Here is a 21,603-nt window from a genome sequence, read left to right as displayed (position 1 = left end):
GCCGTTAAGTGCCAGCTTGAGCCCACCCTCCCAGCTGGACACTCCTGCTTGGTCTGATACGGAGGAGGAAGAACCCCCACTGCAGGCTCACTCCATGGTCCACCTGAAAATAGAGCATGAACAGCCACCTGGGCCCAAAGCACAGGCCCAGGGACCCCCTGCCATGGCAGAATGTGCTTCATACAGTGCCTACACCCCAACTGATTTGTGGGAGTTAGGCAAACAGTGTTGGCACAGTCTAGGGGAGCCCCTACCCACCTGGGAAGTGCCGGTAACTTTGTGGAGGCAATTGTCCCCACAGCAGCAATTCCAGAAATGCCCGCCTGGATGTTCCAGCTCAAGGACTACTTACACACAGGCAGAGGTATAGAGCCTTTTGTGTTTGATTAGGGAGCTGGTCGAGATGCCCGGCTTGGGGGATACCAGATGACATGATGCCACATGTGGAATTAGCAATCCACTGGTCCCCCACCAATGTACAGCAGGTGCTGGCGCTGGTAGACACTGGCACAGACTGTAGCCTTGTCTATGGAGCCCAGATAAGTTTCCAGGTAAGGCTGCATACATAAATGGCTATGAAGGCTGGTCAGTGAAAGCAAAACCTGTATCTTTGGGCCTTGCATCAGCTACTTGGCTCCCTGTTTATACACTGTGTATATCTCTCCCATACCTGAATATATTCTGGGGGTGGATATTTTACATGGCTTGGCGGCTGTGCCATTTATCACAGATTTGATGGACCACTTGACAATGGAATTGGGACAGTACCACTACGTGGTGGATGTGGCCAATGCATTCTTCTCAATTGACTCTGCTCTGGAGAGCCAGGAACAGCTCACCTTCACATGGGAAGGATGACAATGGACTTTCCCAGTGTTGCTGCAGGACTATGTGCACAGTCCCACCGATAGCCATGGTCTCGTTGCCACGGATTTAGCCACCTGGAAATGTCCAAATCTATTCCATTATATTGATGTCCTATTCCATTATACTGATGATATCATGCTAACTTCTGATCCTCTTGCAGATTTAGAAGTGCCAGCGCCTCTCTTCTGACATTTGGCAGCATGCGGTTGGGCCATCAATGAATCCAAGATCCCAGGGCCTGGATTGACTGCCCAATTCTTAAGAGTTACCTGGTTGGGTAAGACAAAAGCCATACCAGAGGCCATCATAGACGAAATTCAGGCATGTCCTCGGCCCACCACAGTGATGTAGCTGCAGACTTTTCAGGGCCTCTTGGGGTATTGGCGGGCATTTGTGACCCATTTGGCTCAGATGATAAAACTGTTGTACTGGTTGACAAAAAAGGGGGCTACCTGGGATTGGGATAATGAGGCTGAGACAGCCTTTCTGGCAGCCAACCAGGTTCTTCAGCAAAGCACAGGCCCTACAAGTGATTAACCAGGGGTGCCCATTTGAACGCAAAGTGCATATGACCACAGATGATTTTGGCGGGGGCCTATGGCAGCACATGGGGTGCTTTAGAATGCCAGTAGGCTTTTGGTTCCAACTTTGGACGGGAGCTGAGCTCCAGTATTCATTGATAGAGAAGCAGTTAGCAGCTGCATGTGCCGCCCTTCAGGATTATGAGTTTGACGGGACGGGCTACAGTCATCATGCAGATGACTTACCCAATAGTGGGGTAGACATGTTCATGGGTAATGACCCCCCAGACTGGGATGGCACAGACATCCACTTTAGCAAAGGAGGGTGAACAAATACCTGGCTTTGGCCATGGACCCTCCAAGCCACCCATTGCAGATGGTTGGCAATCGCAGACCCCTGGAGGTAGGGCTTGGGTATTTAATGTATGGCCTCTGATATGGTTTGGTTGTGTTCCCACCCAAATCGCAACTTGAACTGTATCTCTCAGAATTCCCATGTGTCATGGGAAGGACCCGGGAAGATAATTGTATCACGGGGGCCAGTCTTACCCCATGCTATCCTAGTGATAGTGAGTAAGTCTCATGAAATCTGATGGGTTTATCAATGGTTTCTGCTTTTGCTTCTCTCTCATTTTCTCTTGCTGCCACCATGTAAGAAATGCCTTTTGCCTCCCACCATGGTTCTAGGGCCTCTCCAGCCATTTGGAAATCTAAGTCCAATTAAACCTCTTATTCTTCCCAGTCTCGGGTATGTCTTTATCAGCAGTGTGAACACGGACTAATAGAGCCTCTGTGATTGCCCGTTTGTAGGGGAATGGCCTAGGAAGGAACCCTCCTCTGGGGGACATATGCACTGCTGCTGTGGCCTGTGGGTCCATGGTGCTGCCCTATGGGCACATTTCTCCTCTAAGAGGACTCCCTTGGCCTAGCGGGTGGAGTGTAAGGGAAACAGCTGCACTGCAGTCAAGAGTTGGCCAAGGTAAACATCTGGTGCTGCATGACATAGCGGGACTGGGGCGCAGGTACACAATCCCGTGCATTATGTAACTTATGGGCGGGCTCATTACCTGGCTTTAAGCCAGTATCGTCTGCGAGTAATATCACTGCCCTGCTAACTCTGTAAAAGAGAGCAAGGCAATCTCTCAGTTGGCTGGGAGGGGAGCCAGCAAGCGGTGGGCACACCGGGGAGCTCAGCTACACGCATGGGGGTGGCAGAAGCTCCAGAGCTGGTGCTGAGAGGGGCTGCGGCTGGAACAGGTGGCCAAGACAAAGGCTGACAAAGAGAGAATAAAGGTATATCTCAACTGCTTACAGTCCCCCAAGGGTTCTTTCAACTACCTGCCACCCACCTACCAACTCCCCTCAGACCCTGGCCTGGGTTGCAACCTGACAACAACCTACTACTTGCAATTGGCATCTGAACCCGGGGGGACACTCCAGGCAGATGGTATCAGAATTGAAGTGAATTATAGAATACCCAGTGGTGTCCAATGGAGAACTTCTTGGGGTGTGCTGTGCTGAAAGTATAGTAGATGAGAAAGTGTAAGTTGCCTTAGGCGCCCAACATTCTCATTTTTTGTGCCTACATTTTTAAGAAATAGGCTTTATTTTTTTAGAACAGTTTTAGGTTCACAGCAAAATTCCACAGAAGACAGGGAGATTTCCCATATACTCCCTGCCCCTACACATCCATAACCTCCCCATTATCAATACTGCCCACCAGAGTGCAACATCAGTTACAATTGATGAGCCTACCTTGAAACATTTTTATCACAGAGCCCACAGTTTCCATTAGGTTTCACTCTTGGTGTTGTACATTCTGTGCATCTGAACAAAAGTTTAATGACATGTACCCACCATTATATTTGTATAGAGTAGTTTCACCACCTTAAGAATCTATCCTTGACCAGGCAGGATGGCACATGCCTATAATCCCAGCACTTGGAAGGCCAAGGATCACTTGAGCTCAGGGGTTTGAGACCAGCTCTGGCAACACAGCAAGGCCTCATCTCTACAAAAAATACAAAAATTACCTGAGCATGGTGGCATTCACCTGTAGCCTGTAGTCTCGGCTACTAGGAAGTCTGCAGCAAGAGGATCGCCACACCTAGAAGCTTGCAGCTGCAGAGAGCCCAAGCCATGGTCCCGCCACTGCACTCCAGCCTGGGCAGAGAGAGACCCTGTCTAAAATACATATATGTGTGTGTGTACACATATATGTTCCTATATATGTATACATGTATATGTGTATATACACATGCATACATATACATATTCTTAACATTCTAAGTCCTCTCCCCCTTAGGCTGTAATGTCTGCACCAATTAGCCACCCTTTCCCCCAACAAAAGGAGAAAGTTTACCCAATAAAATTGTTTTGTGTAAAGACACAATTGCCTTGAGTAAAATCTTACTAAAAGTCTACTAAATACAATTGCCTTGAGTGAAGCGGCAATTTGAGAAAATCAAGAAATGTGGGCTGTATCCAGATTTGAACTTACACAAGGTGATATAAAGGGAACAGCTGCAAGACATAAAACAGCAAACTGAAGAATCCAGGAGAAACAGAAAAATGCAAGTGGTATCTGGGAGAAAATTAAACCCTAGAGATATTGTGGAAAAGGGGAAGACTGAGGCAGAATTCCCTTGTATTTAAATATCCTGGGACAGAGAGACCCCAGTAGACTGGAGGGAGAGGGAGAAAGGCAAGCAGCTGACATCTGGTTACAGGCTGCCTCATTTCCACATGGACGGCACTTGGTTAAAGTGCTGTTCTAGCAGACTCAAGTGTTTCACACTCTACAAGTATCAGGGAAAAGGAGAATATTTTTTAAAGTTATAGTAAACTACAATGAAGTAAGTTATAATCTACCCAAAATAGTCAACTAGGATTGCCAGAAAGGGGCTGACTGGAAGCCAAATGGAGAGCAGGGAAGAGGGGAAGTCTACCTTGGAAGAGAGCACGTATTTGCCAAAAGCCACTTACAACCTCACAACATAACTAGATCAAATAATTTTCTGTCATGCCAGATAGTGGAAGGCTGCTATGCTGAGAAAGGCAACTGAGCAGTTTTGGCGGCGGAAACAAACAGAAGGCTTAGAATCAACATCTGTTTTCTACAGTATGCTCGCTATGATTTCCATCTCCAAGTTTCTGAAATTCCAGAAACAGTATATGTCCTTGTCAAAGAAATGACGAATTACTACGTTACTTTGTGTTAACGAAAAGGTTACATTCATGTTCAGACGGGAGAGACGCTTCACTGAGGAATTTTCAATTTTTCAAACTGTTACACGCACACACAAGACGGAAAGGAAGGCAGCCCGACCGCGTTTCCCAGGAAACAGGTGCTGCAAGGTGGCGATGCGCCCCACCCTCCTCCGGGAAGGCGCTGACCGTTCCGCAGGTGTCTCCATTGGAAACAAATAATGGGAATCTCGGTCAAAGAGGAATTCCCTGATTTCACTTGAGAAGTCGCGGGCATGGAGGCGCCGCAGGAAATTAACCACGGCGCCTCCCCAGGTGCTGTCCATTTTGCAAAGGGTGCGTCTCTACAGCGACTGTGACGAGTCCCGGAGCATCAGCACCAGGGACCGCCGCCCGCTGCACCCTGGGCTTGCCAGGCTGGGTGTTGCAGAGTGAACGCCCCAGCTCCTGCCCGGAACCCACGTCCGCTGGCTCCTACCGTGACTCATGATCCTCGCTCGGGCTCTCACTGTCCACGCACGCTGACGCTGGGCTCCGACACCACGGCCGCCTCCGCACGGCGGCGCGGCTGCTGTTTGTAAACACGCCCCACGTGAGCTCGCCCTGCCCCATTCGCAGCCGGCTCACGGGACTAGAGGATCCTCCGCTTTCCCACCCAGTCCCCTGGGGGTGAGATTCTAAAATTTCCCCTTGGTGAGAAAAGAGCCTCGCCCGCAGAGCCGAGCCACTGGGAAAAGCGCCAAGACAGGGAGAGCGTGTGCCGCCCCCTGCCGGCCGGAGAGGCAGTCGGGCCCCGAAACAGCCAGGCGCTGAGGGAAACCCAAGCGGCGCCCACAGACTCTCCTCTGCCGGGCCCCGCCACTCCCGCGCGCTCGCCGGAGTCCCCGCCCCCGGGCCGCGTGCACTCACCCGGGAAGGCCCCGCCCCCTCGCCGGCACAACGTTCTGCGGGGGCGCGCGCGTGCACTCTAATCCCCCGCCTTCCGGCTCCGGCGGCGACGCTCGTTTCTCGCCGCCGTCCCTCGCCGCCGCCGCCGCGCCACCAGTGCCAGCCTCCCTTTGGGGACTCCATTTGCTTTTAGTGCGGTCTGGGCGCCGCGCACGCGGGCGCAGGGCGATGCCCGGTGCCGGCGGACTGACGTTCCCTGCGCCAAGCGGCCGCCCGCTGGCTGGCTGGCTGCGGCAGTGACACCCTGGTCGCCTGCGTCCGGGCGGAATCCGGGCTCCCTCCGCGGGAGGAAAGACGTCCCGCGCTCTGGAGCTCGCCCAGCGGGGAGAGGCCCTCGCTAACACGGCTTCTCTCTGACCTCTTAATTTCAGGAGGTAGGCTCTTTAGGTCCCTCTCTCTGTCACCCCAGATTATGCCTAAAAGCATTATTTGTCGTATTTAGCTGTCACATTGATAGGAGGCGTTAATTTTCTCAAGATAGTTGCAGGATAGATGTGGATAATGCCACAGATCCTGATGTTGAATTGAAGGAAAATGTTTTTGGTATTTTCCTTTAGGTTTCGGAGACTCTGAGTGCCTATACAGCCCCCGCAGGAACTACTTCTGTTGGCCCACCGAGGATCGTCTTTCACCGGGATTATTGTAACATCATCTTCACGGAGCCTTCCACCCCATAGCCTCTACCTTGGGTCCTAATTTCCACCGATGCAGTTTATTGATGCTTTCTTTAGTAATGTTGCATCACATGTCCACTATCCTCCTTTCCAGCTGCCAAATGCAGTAGGTTTAAGTCGCTTTTAAAGTAGAGAGTTTTCTGCCTGTTCCACTTTCACCTTATTTGCTCCGCTCACTTCCGTCCGGGTCATCTCTTGCTTATGATTTCCACGAGCACTCACTTGCGCAACCTATAGCAGAGTCCTTGCCTAGAGAGACAGCATTCCATACAATCCACTGCTTGACAAAGACCACATAGACAGAGGGTGAGTTTTCCCATTGTATTTTCCTGTATGTCAAGTTTACAAGTCCTCTCTTGACTTAAACTGTTTACTCCCTAGCACATTTCCTAAAATACTTCCACCTGAGATTTAGTGGCAGATTTAGCAAAGAACATTACCTGCAAGGATAGCAAGAATTGAGTATGCAGTAGTACTGTTTAGAAACTGTTCAGTTTCTGACCTCCAGTGTGATTGCAATTCACGAAAGAACCTAAACCCTACCTAAGTGAAGAGGAAGGAAGAAGATAAGAGTTCATTGGAGCTAGGCTTTGTTGTAGAAAGTTTGTAAGTTTTAAAACAGCAAGTAAACATTCATGTAGACCTGGTCAGGAAATTGGTCACTGCAGTATCCATCTAGGTCCTAGAAGTGAGAGGAGGAATCTTTCAACCTCATTTTGTAGTCGCTTTGTATTCAAATCTTAGTTGCTAATTGTCTTGTTCTAGTAATCACCTAAAATAGACACCTAAAATGTTGGGGAAACGTAAGCGTGTGGTGTTGACAATTAAGGACAAGCTTGACATTATTAAGAAACTTGAGGAAGGCATCTCTTTCAAAAAACTTTCTGTGGTGTACGGAATTGGTGAATCCACAGTTCGTGATATTAAAAAGAACAAAGAAAGGATTATAAACTACGCAAACAGTTCAGATCCTACCAGTGGGGTATCCAAACGTAAATCTATGAAGTCATCAACATATGAGGAACTTGATAGAGTTATGATAGAGTGGTTTAACCAACAGAAAACAGATGGGATTCCAGTGTCCGGAACGATTTGTGCAAAACAAGCCAAGTTCTTTTTTGATGCTTTGGGCATGGAAGGTGATTTTAATGCATCATCAGGCTGGCTAACTCGATTTAAACAGCGCCATGGCATTCCAAAGGCTGCTGGTAAAGGAACAAAACTAAAAGGAGATGAAACTGCGGCCAGTGAATTTTGTGGTAATTTTCAGGAATTTGTTGAAAGAGAGAACCTACAACCAGAGCAAATTTATGGTGCTGATCAAACTGGATTGTTCTGGAAATGTCTACCATCAAGGACATTAACTCTTGAAACTGAGCAAAGTACTTCTGGGTGTAGGTCAAGCAGAGAGAGAATCATTATTATGTGTTGTGCAAATGCCACAGGTTTACACAAACTTAACCTTTGTGTTGTGGGGAAGGCCAAAAAGCCCCGAGCATTCAAAGGCACTGATCTTTCAAACCTTCCTGTGACATATTACAGTCAAAAAGGTGCATGGATAGAACAATCTGTTTTCAGACAGTGGTTTGAAAAGTACTTTGTGCCACAGGTGCAGAAGCATTTGAAATCCAAGGGACTCTTAGAAAAAGCAGTGCTTCTTTTAGATTTTCCCCCAGCACATCCACATGAAGAAATGTTGAGCTCAGATGATGGCAGAATAATTGTGAAGTATTTGCCACCAAATGTCACAAGTCTGATTCAACCAATGAGCCAGGGAGTTCTAGCCACTGTAAAAAGATACTACCGAGCAGGACTTCTCCAGAAATACATGGATGAAGGAATTGACCCAAAAATATTTTGGAAGAACTTGACAGTGTTGGATGCAATTTATGAAGTGTCAAGAGCTTGGAACATGGTAAAATCAAGTACCATAACCAAAGCATGGAAAAAACTTTTCCCTGGCAGTGAAGAGAATTCAGGTATGAACATCGATGAAGGAGCCATTTTAGCAGCCAATTTAGCAACAGTTTTACAGAACACAGAAGAATGTGAACACGTTGACATTGAGAATATTGATCAGTGGTTTGACTCTCGGAGCAGTGACTCAAGCTGTCAGGTGATGATTGACAGTGAAAGTGCTGAGGACCAGACCAAGGCTGCTGAGCAAAAGCCTTCCAGTAAGAGTAGAAAAACAGAACTGAATCCAGAGAAGCATATTAGCCATAAAGCTGCACTTGAATGGACTGAAAATTTACTAGATTATCTTGAACAACAAGACGACATGCTTCTGTCTGATAAGTTGGTATTAAGGAGGCTTCGGACCATGATAAGAAAAAAACAGAAGATCCAAAATAGCAAAAATCATTAATAAGGCTCAGTGTATTTGCATCTTTGCGACTGTATCTGCAGTGAAACTTTTCTTGTTTGAAGTCCTGTGGATTCCAAAGCCAAATACATTTTATAAATGATTTTAGGATTAGATGTCAGTTTGGATTACTTTAATACAGCTCTTTAATGTTGACTCTAATCATGGGGCATTGACATGTAACTTGTCTTTCTACGGTTTCTAATATGTATTGTACTAATTAGATCATAAGGTACCCAAGGCCAGGGGTCTTGTGTCTGTTGTGCCTGAATTCAGTGTGTCTAATAAAGGCCCATGCACACTATAGGCACTCAATAAAACGTACATTTTTATGGCTTTCTTTGAAGTTGAACTTCCAAATTGAAATATGTTGGGGGTAAGTTCCCATTTCACAGCTTTTCCACTGCTGAAAATCAGAAGAGTTCAGCAAAAATTGTGCTTGAAGTATTTCACTGCGACTGCAGACAACAGAGGAAAATAGTCTAAAGCCTTAAATACTGCATTTCCGTACTAGCAGTATTTGGGTAATTGGCAATTCAGATCAGCCATCTCTTGAGTATAGTAAAGGAAGAGAAGTATGATTTAAAAGTCCCAGAAAAAGGATTTGTACTTCAGTTTTTTTTTCCATCTGATAAGAGGGAGAGTTCTTAAATAGTTGTGGGAAAAATGCCATTCCTGTTCCAGGAAAATAGATTTCAGTTCCCAAACCATTGCAATAAGGAGAAGAAAGAGTTAACATTTTATCATATGTCTTTTGGGTTCTTTATAGATGCCGGTAGTTTTCTCATTAACAAGTATCCGACTTTTATGTAACACTTGAAAGCTTACAAAGTATGTATGTCATTTGCTTTCATGTAGCATTTTTTGTGAAAACAAATGCTGAGAATATAAGCTTACCTCTAATTTGTGGAACCAGTACACGAACAGTGGACTAACATTAAGTAAAACACGAGAGAGGCATTGTAGAGTGCAGCTGCTGTGTGACCATGGGCAAATTACTTAACCCCCTATCTGTTAATACAACTAATACCTGTCTCAGAGAGTTCTGTGAGGAGTAAATGAGTTGGCATGCGGATTTTAAATAATAGGGGCTTATAATAGGGCCTACCTCAGAATAACACTGAATGTTAGCTATTACTGCCATTGTGGAAATCGAGGTTTGGTAGTAGGCAAAACCGATCCAATATATGACTCAAAGTGGGGTTGCTGCATTAGGAAACCCTTCCAAGGAAGTGAGATAAAAGAGATACAAGTAATTAGTTTCAGAGGAAATACAATAATGATTTCTTTCATTGAAAACTGAAGGGTTACTCTAATTGAAAAATCACTTACCACCCCGTTAGGCTTTGTGATGTATGCAGGCATTTAAGACGTCTTAGATGGAGTTATATACGAAATGGAAATGGAATTGTAATTTCGTTGGTCCAGGTCTGTTAGCACTTTGCTAATAAAATAAATAGATGTTGGCTTTATTCATAAAAGAAAATCTTACTAATATTGGCATAATTTAACAAAGTAATAAAACACCTTTACAGTAGATAAGATCGCAGTAAGCAGGACACTTGGAATATTTTATCAAACTAAAGTAATATAGGATCAGTAGAAAAAGCAAAAGAAATGTCTTAGAAGACGGTGGTTATAGTATTTGGGCCCAGCTATATATAAGGAGCTTGTCATTTAGCCCGCTTCTGATTTTTCTTTCATGAGGATTATTATCAGTGCCTTTTGAGCTGTGGTTCTGGATTCTAGAACACCTTTTTCAGAAGACCTCTAAGAATATACTTTTTTGGAGAATTCATACATCATTATTAAAACACTTTCCTCAATTTACACAATTAATGTGACCTACCTGATAGCCTTGAGGGAATAGAACCCTGCAGGATAAGTCCTGAGGCTATTTGGTTTCCTGGAGACTAAGGATTCTGAAACTTAATAATGGTAATGACTTATATTTGAACACTGCTTTGCATTTCTGCATTGCTCTTTGCTAACAAAAACTTTGTTCAATCATGACACTGAACTGGTTTAGTCTCATGTTTTATCATTAATCCTAATATGAATTGTGCATTCTCATTCCATGTTTCATTGTAATAAAATCTTCTCCTCCTTGAGATATTGTAATAGTCCTTCTAGAAAGACACATTGTGGTTATCTTGGTTAATTGCATGCCCCTTATATGTACCCAAGTTGGAAAAGCAGATGTGTACTGTCATTTTGACTCTGCACCTTAAAGGAAATACCTACACATTCTGACTATTGGTTAATAATTCTGACTATTGGTTAATTTTTAAAATGCATATGCTTTTCAGAGGAACTGAGAGACTAACATAACTCAGAACAAATGGGCAAAGTATTTGGTAACTAACAGCATGCTTTTCTTACAAAACTGCACAGTGAATGCTATTTCGTAATTCAGTCTCAAAGGGGTTGGTTGGAGAACTGGGTGCTAAATAAATATAGAGTTGGCAGGGCCAAAGAAGCCACAGGCAATTCAAGCAGAATGATATAGTAGCTATTGTCCTGGGATTCTTTGTTTTCAGTCTTCAGACAGTCGTGCAGTCACTTCATGAATTTTCTGGATTTAGGAAGAATTGTGGTGGACTGAGTGGCACGGCAGATATGAAGCAGGACAAAGATACTCAAGTCACAGGGTCAGAACACACAGTACTAGAAATCAAAGGAGGACCCCGCACCTCCAAAATTAGACTTATTCAGGAGGGCTGTGTTCACCTATCACCTTCATATTTTCACAAATTAACGTGTTTTTTTAAAAAAATATACATACTATACATGTTAATATCTACAGAATTACAGGTCTCATGTGCCAACTGCCATCTTTGTCTAATTCAGGTTAAACATAAGAATTCTTATTTTTAAACTTGCAAACTAAAACCTAAAATCAATTTTGCATACCTCATATGCAGACTTTAAAAACACTAGCCAAGCAGAAGGAGTAGGGTTGTTGAAGGTTAACTGATTGGAATGCAAACTTCAGCTTCTCTACTCTTCTATGGATAACCTTGGCAGCATACTGGACCTCTCTGAACCTGTTTCTCCATATGTGAAAGGGTGGAAAGATAAGCAGTCACATTCCAGGCAGTCATAAACACCAACTATTAAGCAGTCCCACAGCTGTTCATTGAGAACCCCTGGTCTCCAGGCTTGCCTCTGGAGCTCTTCTCTCACAGAGACTCTGTGCAGACCCCCAGGAAGCCCAGGCATCTCTTGAGATCCAGAGCATTGACCTGTCTCCGGGAATGCTGGCTGGGGTGTATGCCTAGGTGTGCAAGCAGCACTGAGTTCCCCGGACTCCAAGGACTACAGCTTTCAGTCACCGCAGGGGCCCATCAGTAAAAACAAAACAAAATCTCTTATAAAGATTATAAGATTGAAAAAACAGACTCCTGTAATAGCAAAATACCAAATTATAAACAGGACCTAAGACCATGCAGGCAAGGGTTAAGTGACATCCTTACACTTAAAGAGTAAGCTGTCTTCTAGCTGCCACAAGGGTTTTCTTTTTCTCTAGCAGTTAGACAGGCACTGGCCTCAAGCTAACTGGCCCCCAGCCCCTGTTCCACGAGCTATAAATAAGATTTAATTAGACACAAGCCTGACTTTAATAACTTTCACCTGATAAAAGACCACTGACCAGGGACTAGTTGTAGCTGGTTTACAGAAATTGCACACTTGCGTGCCTTTCTGCCCTGAAAAGACCTTTTAATGTATAGGGCCTAATTTTATTGCATCTAAATATTAAGTCTCACCCCAAAATGAACATGAGTCAGATGTTATGTGCATATTTGTTCAATGCACATGTGTCAGGACCACCTTCATGAATATTCATAGCCCCTCCTGCAACCTGTTAAATATGTACATTTAGCCCAACCTGTTGTCATATTTCCATAGGAGCTTCAAGCACAATTGATAGTGGGAAATGTGCACTATAATTAAGACTGAGTAGTGTGTGTACATCCTAGATAATTCTGGAAACAAATCCTCAGCCCTATAAGACATGCACAAGCAAATTAATGCTATGTCTTACCCCACAATGTCTTAAGTCAGTGACTCTCCTCATGGTTTGGATCAGGCCGCTCCTGGTGAAAAAAAGTTGCTCATAATTTCAGCCATGATTAAAGGGATAGGTTTATTCTTCTGCTGTAGACCATATTGCTGTTACATACTCACCATGATGCTCTAGCAGATCTCTCTGTAAGCCAATGGACTCAAAAGTATTTTCCACTCCAAGTGGTGAGGTTCCATTCCACTGCCCCTTAACTGCATGTTTCAGCAGGAAGTAGCTAGATGGAGCACATCATCCGCTTTCCATAGAAATGGAGTGGAACTTGACAGTGGGGAGTTGTAACCGAGAGTCTCAGGTTTAAAATGTATTTTAAAGCCCTTCCCAATAGTCTTAAAGTGCATTTAAAAGGTTTTTTGTTTTTGCTTTTGTTTTTCCGTTTATTTCTCTCCTTCCCCCTGGGCACTCCCTTATACCATGATCCTATGACCAACATATACGTGCTTGTCTAGCTATATGATTGCTTAGAAATTCCAGGGGCTAATCTTGAAACAGCCCAGGCCTGGAGACCCAGCTGCGGATTACCACAAGGTGGTTAATCTACAACCTGTCACAGTCAAGATGGCACCGGCGAGTTCTCCAGGTGGACAATAACTCAAGATAGCCATCAGAACATGACCGGCAGACCTGCATGTTTGGCATGCAGACATTATTTCCACAATTCCTCCATGTTTCCCATATGAGGTTTCCCCTTTGTAAATCCCTTCAGTCAGCCCCTTAAAATTTGAGGTATCGTTTTGAGGCTTGAGTCTGGGCATCTCCTCAACTGCCAGCATTTTATTAAAGCTGCTTTCCTTTCACCACACCTTGCCTCTCATGTGTCAGGCTTTAGAAACTGTGAATAGCCAGACCTGAGTTCAGTTATGGGATGATACCTTTACAAGGGAAATTTATTCCATACTTTTAGGCAAGCAAGAGGAGAACAGAGAACACTTCCTGCATCTGTTGATTCTCAGTTGCCTTCAGCTCAGATAATCCTTATGCCAAAGAGGCATGTTTTGGGGGCATAACCTGAACCCCTTCAGTCCTTAGTAGTTTCTCAGCTTCTTAGAATCACAAGGCTTTTTTTCCTTTCCTTTCTGAACTAGCCTGGCTCTTGCAAGTGAAAGCCTTGCTTTCCAGATTATTGTTTCTACTGCACTCTTTTTCCTGTCTTTGGTCTACTTTGAAAGTAAAGCTAAGCAAAGACTTCTTTGTTCTCAGCATTATTTGCATTTTCCCTGAAGCAGTGAAGCTAAAGGACAAGAATTACTGGGAATGAGAAGTGTGCTGATTTTTATTTTTAAGACTCTGTATTTTCACCCCAGAAAAAAAAAATTATCCCACATTCTGTAAATTTGAATCTCCCAGAGACGGAAAGGTCACCAAGAGCATAGAGCTTTCTGTCATCTTGGGGAGAATCCCTTTCTGTTACACATTTTCATTCCCACTTCCAGCAAGACAAATTTCTCTTTGTTTCATGCACTTCAATTCAGCAAGCAAGCAACTTTTAGCACTTCAGCAAGTAACATTTATGTTTCACCTTCTACCCCAGGCAGCTTTGAAAATATTTTTTTCCTTGACAGACCAACATCTTAAAATAATTCTAGAGCCAGCTATTAAACAAAACAAAACAAAACAAAACTCGTCTACTTCCTTGTACTGTACCTGTCTGCTCTCCTGTTTCAGTGAATAGAGAAGGCCTCAGAGCTTCATGGTGCTGGATATACCAGTACAGAGTACAGTAGTTGAAAGGAAAGGAAAGAGTGCTTTACCTTTCTTAAGGTCTAAATAGCATTGTGAGTGAAAATATCAACAGGCAAAGAATCATCTGTGTGCTTTATCTTAACTTTCTTAGTAAAATACCCTTGCAGGCACAGAAAAAGCCAAAAGGTCTGAACAGCTCTTCAAAATAAGCAGATTTGTAAACCATTTAAAAGAGGATGGAAAGTGAAGTCTGATGGGGCAATGGAACATATACTGGGGCTTGATGCCTAGGTGTACATGGTCCCGTCTATTGCCTCCTGGGACAGGCTCTCAGCTGCCAGCCCCATGACCTTTGTCACTACAGATCCCACCCAGCTTCTTTCTCCACACTCCCGCCTGGTGACCACTGCCAGCTTCCTCTCCTGGCAGGGGCCTGGGCACAAATTCACAGATGTTGAGATTGGGCATGCTGCCCAGAGGCATATTGGGTAAGACATGGCAGGAGCTATTTTGCCCCAGGCTGATGGTGCTATGGTACATTAGGTGGGGATTGGCTGGGGAGAGCTTCTTACTCACCCCAATCCAGGTACCGAGCACCTCTGACAGGCTGTAACCCCTTGGCAGTCACCCAGTGCTCTGGGTTGGAAAGGCAGACACATGGGAAGGGGAGACTGGCTTTCCCATCCCCAGCCACGACAAGGTGCATTAGTGTGGCAGTGGACTGCAGGGTAGGCACCAGCACCTGTGAGGTCTGCACTTGTCCAGCAAGTGTGCCTGTACCCAAAGGTGTGTGACATTAAATAGCAAATTAAAAAACCCAGCATGATAGGTCCAAAGAGAGACTGAAGAAGACAGGGAAATGCTTGTATCTTAGTACTTTTAACAACACCTTTACTTTAAGGGGCCCCGTATTTTCATTTTGCACTGGGCCCGGCAAATTCGGTAGCCAACTCTGCTTTCCACTGTTTCACATCCCCTACTCAGGGATTACACGTCTCAAGAGAGAGGACTATAGAGAGTAAAGGGGAATCAGTATGGGTGTACAGCATTCTTACGGCACTGGGAACCATGTATTTGCAGGGTACCATCATTTTCATACATTGCATTTGCAGGATACTTCAGATTTTTAAAAATAAATTCCCATCCAGCAATTACAGATATGAGATACCATTTCAGTCCAGCATTGCCACAGTACACACTGGCTTAGGACATTCACAGCCACCTCCAAATGAGGTCTAGATAAGAAAGAAAACCTTGGAGCACCCAAGTGGATAGTGAGGTGGATGACATTCTGTGTATCCCTCAACCAACAAATAAATAATATACCCTGATAGCTCTGTGTCATGGGGAGGGAGAAAGGATACATATGAAAATTACTATGGAAGTTCAGAGTTGAGAGCATGCCAGTGGATTTTCTTTGCAAAACAGAAGCAACCTATAGAAAACATTCACTTTTCTTCAGTAAAATGCAAAAATACATGGGCTCTATGAAGCAATGCTGAAGATACACATTCAGCATTGGTATGATATGTTAACCAAAATGAGCAACTTACCAGGAAAGCAAAAATAGAGTACCAGAATTAAAGTCTTCACTGGAGATGGTAAAGAACAAGATTAACATTGTAAGATATTCAATTAGTAATTTTCATGAGACACTTGAAACAGTTTCCCATAATGCAGAAGATAAGGTTGAGAAAAGCAGGCTGGTTGGTTTTCCTGTTTGAAAATCACCTGGAGGAAAAGAGGAAAAGCCCCTTCCTCAAGGTCTAGCTTACCTAACTCTCAGGCAATCAGTAACAAAAGATCCAAGAAGTCATTAAATTCAAGTTCTTACTTCAGGGGCTAGGGACTTCCCCAGGGCTCTGAAGACTGACTCCAACCTATAGTTACCTCTTCCTTATTTTAATGCTAAAAATCATGCCTGGGGTAGAGATTTATAATGCTAACGCTGCTACAATGTATGAAGAAGCATGTTGAGTCGCTGCACAAATGCTAGAAAAACATCTATAGGTGCCCTGATGTAATCCTTCCCTGTAGAAAGGCCCTGTAAAACACACCCACACACTACCCTCAGGGATTAGCCCATTCCCTTTTCCTTTCAGGGCTAACTCCCTTGTGCACAAGCTGAATAAACTCTTGTTGCTATGTTTGGTGATCTCTCTTGATTTCTATCATGGGAGATCTCAAGAACACAGGGCACTGGTAACAGGGTCACAGAATAAAAATGATGCAGTGACAGAAAATAAACAACCCAAACTCTAAATCTGCAATAATCAAAATTAAATTCCATATACAGTATGCTTGAACTGAAAATAGGAATAGGCACCTGGAATACTAATTACTGAATAGCAGGAAATATTAAGGGAGAAAGATTGTTCAGTTTATACTATCAAGACAGCTCACAAAGCATCCAGTCAGAAAAAGTTGCACGCACACACACACACAGAGTTTGTCTTCAGGTTACTTTATAGGTCAAAGTGTTATAAGAAATTGATGACTCTCCATAGATTTTAAGGGAGAAGAGTTGTAAGCAAATGATTTTATACCCACCCAGGTTGTTATTCTTGTGTAAAGGCAACAGAAAATTATTCTGTCTTATGCAAGAGTTCAGCAATTTATCATACCACCCGTGTAACCTACCTCAAATTAAAAAACAATGTATAAACTCTAGCAGATTCAAAATTGAAAACACAAGAAACTGTCAGCTTCGTAAAAGAACTGGCAGTTAGTTTTAAAACCATTTAAATATAGATATCTAACTGTAACTACAGCTACAAAAGATATAAAATACAAAAATAAGAAATGTAAACTATAAAATTATAAAATAAGAAAAATAACTTGGAAAGGAAAAACCCTAAAAATGTAAGGCATGCTGATGTTTTAGCAATATTGTCTGAGTATAGAAATCCAAGGTGATGTTGACAAAGACCCGGAATGGACTGGGAAAACAGAAGCCTGGTAATGTTTTTAATGAGCATAGGGAGAGTGGGGAATGTCTAATACTTTATTCTAGTATTAAGTTAAACCAATACAGGCCAGGCATGGTGGACCACACCTGTAATTCCAGCACTTTGAGAGGCCAAGGGGGCAGATCACTTGATGTCAGGAGTTCAAGACCAGCCTGGCCAACATGGTGAAACCCATCTCAATTAAAAATGCTAAAATTAGCTGGGCATGGTGGTGAAGACCTGTAATCCCAGCTACTTGGGAGGCTAAGGCAGGAGAACCTCCTGAACTCAGGAGGCAGAGGTTTCAGTGAGCTGTAATCTCACCACTGCACCCCAGTCTGGGCGACAGAGTGAAACTCCATCTAAAAAACAAACCAAAACCCCATGTGCTGTTTACAGGAGACATATCTTAAGCAAAAGGTCACACAACATTTTAAAGTAAAGAAAGAACAAATAAACTGAAAGTTAGGAGTGACAACATACTAACAAAGTAAAATTTTAAGCAAAAAGCAAGTTTGACAAAAATGATTATCTTATATAAATGATAGGCATAATGATGGTGATAATAATAAAGCTGTGTTTTATAAATAAAGTAATACTTAAAGGGATAAAACAAAAATTATGAGTCATACAAGATAAATTGGTAGAAACATAAATGTAATAAAATTATTTAATATATTCTGTCTTTGATGATCAAGAAGATAAAAAAATAAATGATGTAGACAACTTGAACAATAAACACAGCAAGATCACAAATTTTACCTCAAACTACAATTTGGATATATAATGGGAAATACAATTTATTTATTTCATCTGTGATTAATCTGGCTTTCTAAGGCCCATAGTTCCAATTTGTAACTGAGGGAAGAATTGTAAATATCTAATCTCTTTTAAATCTTAGTTCAGTCTGATAATTTAAATACTACTTTGTGGGTGCTGTTTAGCCCCTCTCTGATAAAAATCTTTGGTCTCTTAAGTGGTTCATCCATTCCTCTAATTTTCCCTCAAGGCAGCATGTGGGTATATGGAAAAGGGGTGTGCAGCTTCATCAACCTCTCAACATTACCATGAAGGTGAAATCATCAGGCTCAGGTGCTCTCCTTGAACTCCTCTCTGTTATCTCTAGTCTTTGGAGAAATGTTTGTGCTCTTCCTGGCTGTATACGTGCCCTGCTGACCTTTACTCTTAAAGACTAAACCTGGTGTCAGCAGTGCGTTGGCTTTTCACTGTCTTAATCACTGCCCATTAGTGACTGCTTAGCTGAGACTGCCTCTCCTTGGCTCTCATTGGTGTCATAAGCCCATTATATGTTTGAGTTTGACTCCCATTTGGCTCCAGCTAGACTACAGCCTTTGACACAGAGCTACTCATTGCATCCCTTGACCATGGCAAATCCTCTCTAGCAGCTTTCCCAACCTCATCTAACTCTGTGATCCAAGGTGGTTTAGAAAATCTAAACAGGATGTCTTTCCTCTATCCGCCTGTTTTTATAGATGTTGAAAAATTAGGAGGCCATTAGGCTGCATTCTGGATTCCTACATAAGCAAACTGAAACCCAACTCAGAGTAACTCAACCAATCAGAAACTGCTAACAAAGCTCTAATTAGGAGCTGTACCAATCAGAAACCTTCAACTAACCTCTAACTAGAGACTTTCCACCTAAAATAGTTTGTCTTGCTCTCATGAACCCCTTATAAAATTTCTCTCTTCATGCCTCCTTGCTAGAGCCCAAACTGCTTGTGATTTGGGGCTACCTGATTCATGAATTGCTGCCTGCTCAAGTAGACTCTTTAAAATTGTAATGGGCCTAAGCTTATCTTTTAGCATAGGTCAGTTTGTCAAGACTCATCTAGTCAAATGACCAATTGTCAAATTTAATAACTGTACTTATTCACCAGAGACTTGTTTCATTGTCCTACTTCTGAAGGTTGCTGCAAACAGTTTTGGCAGTGTCTATGAAGTTTAAGTTGACATGTTTCCATTTTATCTTCATAGCATTTTAAGGAATAACCAGGTTGTTGAAACTTGAGTTATAGAATGGTTTAGTGCATGTATCAACTAGTCAGGAAAGTTTATGTCAACATTTTAGCATTTTTAGGACATAGGGTCAATTTTCTCTTATTCTTTCTCTGTAATTTCTTATTTACAATGAATGGAGTGCTAATCTTAAAATAGAGCTCATATGCCAAAAGCTTATACTTTACTTTTTCGCTTTAATAAATTCTGCTTTGCAATGCACACTATATATATCAACAGAATAAGAATCATACTATTCCTTTAAGGGTTTTTTATGAAAGTCAAAGCATCATAGACCAAAACAAACACAAAGTAGGTAAAGGCTTAAATTCTTAAGAATTTTTTATTTAATCCAAGCACTTTTTAAAGCCACTGATGTTTATTTTTCAAATTCTGTGTGGTGACTTGTGGGGGACAGGAATGCAGATTATGAAAATGCTAGCCTTTGTCAGTAAGATACATACACAAATTCAAGAGCCATCTATTTTGTAAATGTTGGTAAGAATGTTCATATGCTATGAACTTTTATGATGTTACATAGAACACTGAAATTCAACCAATATGGCAGGGGTTCATAAACTCTTGATGAGGTTGTTGACTAGACTGATGAAAGAAATGCTGGAGTTAGAAAGTCAGATTTGGAATTCTGCCACATAGAGTTGCTAGTTTAAATCATGAAACTGGCTATGATGACTGAAGAAGAATAACAGAAGTGAAAATGTCAAGGACTGAACTTTCAATACCTAAAATTAAAGAGTTTACCAAGACAAAGGCACAGGAGTGATGGGAAAGAAAAAAGTGAGGGGAATATAAATAGAAAAATACAGAGAAGAAAGATACTCCAGAGAACCAAGAGATAGAAATTAACAATGAGAAGATACACATAAGTGAGAAGCAGAAGTGTAAATGTTTGAAGAAGTAATAAAAGAGGGGTTTGAAATGCAGAGAAAGAGAGAGAGAACAGGTCCCTGTCCTTTGAGGGGGAAGCTTGGATGAGGAGAATGATGAAATGTATTTCTCACAATCATTGTCATTATCTTCACTTATTTGTCAATACCCTTAAATAAGGTATGTACACAGAGCGGTAATAAAAAGCAAGATATTCAAAAGCAGTTGAAGATTGTTTAGCTTCCTGTTTCTAAATTTTCCTACTCTAGTTAAGCCAGCTTATTCTCATCACAGCTACTATCTGACACTCTAAACCTAGATTTGGTTCTAGAATACCTACCTTAGGCAGCTAATTTTAACACTTTCTCTTGAGGCCATTTTTATTGCCATTCTTCTAAACATAACCTTACCCTCTCTTGTGGCTGACAGTTTTCCTCTTTTCTTCCTTCCTCTTGCTACTCTTTATTATATTATTCATTTTAACACCTTTTTGAGTACCTACAGTGTTCCCTAACAAATTTAAGGTCGGGGACAGCAGAAACCTTAAATACCTTGGAAATTTTGTTATACAGCTCCTGAACGGTCCTGGCAGATAGAACATATTCAATAAATATTGGTTGATAGAATGAATTAGCACAATATTGAGCACTGTATTCATGATTAAGATAAAAGTTCTGTTCTCGAGGAATTTACAATCAAGGAGTAGGAGAGCATCATTTATTCAAATAACTACAGTAAATAATTGCTTAATAAAATCAATGCAACAAGAGACTATCTAGGAGAGTAGGATCATGAAAGCCAGGGAAGAGTGTATTTCAGGAAAAAGAAGTGATACACAGAGAGCAATTAAGAGAAGGACTAAGAAAAGTCCATTGGATTTAACAACAAGAAAGCCATTGACCACCCGTACAGAAGATTAGATTCTTTGAATGACCTTTGTGCTGAAAACAACTAAAAATACTAGATAAAATATAAGAATACATGCTTACTTTGGCAAAACATATACTAAAATTGGAACAATACAGAGAAGACTAGCATGGCCACTGAAAATTAAAATTTAAAAAAGAGAAAATGCTATTATTTTTAAAAGCATCACTGAGCTGACAGAAAAGTATAGAATCTGCACAGATTAAAACAAGTAGATAGACTGGATAAAGAAAATGTGGCACACATACACCATGGAATACTACTATACAGCCATAAAAAAGGATGAGTTCATGTCCTTTTCAGGGACATGGATGAAACTGGAAACCATCATTTTCAGCAAACTAACACAAGAACAGAAAACCAAACACCACATGTTCTCACTCACAAGTGAGTGTTGAACAATGAGAACACAAAGACACAGGGAGGGGAACATCACACACTGGGGCCCTGTGGGTGAAGGGCTAGGGGAGGAATA

The 21,603-nt window shown here is 42.5% G+C and overlaps 2 protein-coding genes and 1 non-coding gene across 3 annotated transcripts in view; 2 read left to right on the top strand and 1 right to left on the bottom strand.

Moving 5' to 3' along the window:
* Positions 1-5,422, bottom strand: part of FAM13A (family with sequence similarity 13 member A) — a 390,503-nt gene extending 385,081 nt beyond the window's left edge. The window contains exon 1 of the mRNA XM_017545084.2: positions 5,074-5,422. The gene's annotated coding sequence lies outside the window, so the exon portion shown is untranslated. The remainder of the gene's footprint in view (positions 1-5,073) is intronic.
* Positions 5,423-5,531: 109 nt separating this feature from the next.
* TIGD2 (tigger transposable element derived 2) lies at positions 5,532-8,928 on the top strand. Its single transcript, XM_017545081.2, has 2 exons — positions 5,532-5,917; positions 6,101-8,928. The coding sequence occupies exon 2, from the start codon at positions 7,008-7,010 to the stop codon at positions 8,583-8,585; it is 1,578 nt and encodes a 525-aa protein (XP_017400570.1). The 5' UTR covers positions 5,532-5,917; positions 6,101-7,007; the 3' UTR covers positions 8,586-8,928.
* A 12,256-nt stretch (positions 8,929-21,184) lies between these two features.
* On the top strand, positions 21,185-21,286 carry LOC119473688. The gene has a single exon (XR_005202902.1). It is a non-coding gene; the product is annotated as a U6 spliceosomal RNA (small nuclear RNA).
* The last annotated feature ends 317 nt before the right edge of the window (positions 21,287-21,603 follow it).

Source organism: Cebus imitator, unplaced genomic scaffold, assembly GCF_001604975.1.
Source record: "Cebus imitator isolate Cc_AM_T3 unplaced genomic scaffold, Cebus_imitator-1.0 Scaffold177, whole genome shotgun sequence".
NCBI classification, from domain to species: Eukaryota; Metazoa; Chordata; class Mammalia; order Primates; family Cebidae; genus Cebus; species Cebus imitator.
Note: the sequence above shows the minus strand (reverse complement) of the source record. Positions and strands in the feature narration are given on the sequence as shown.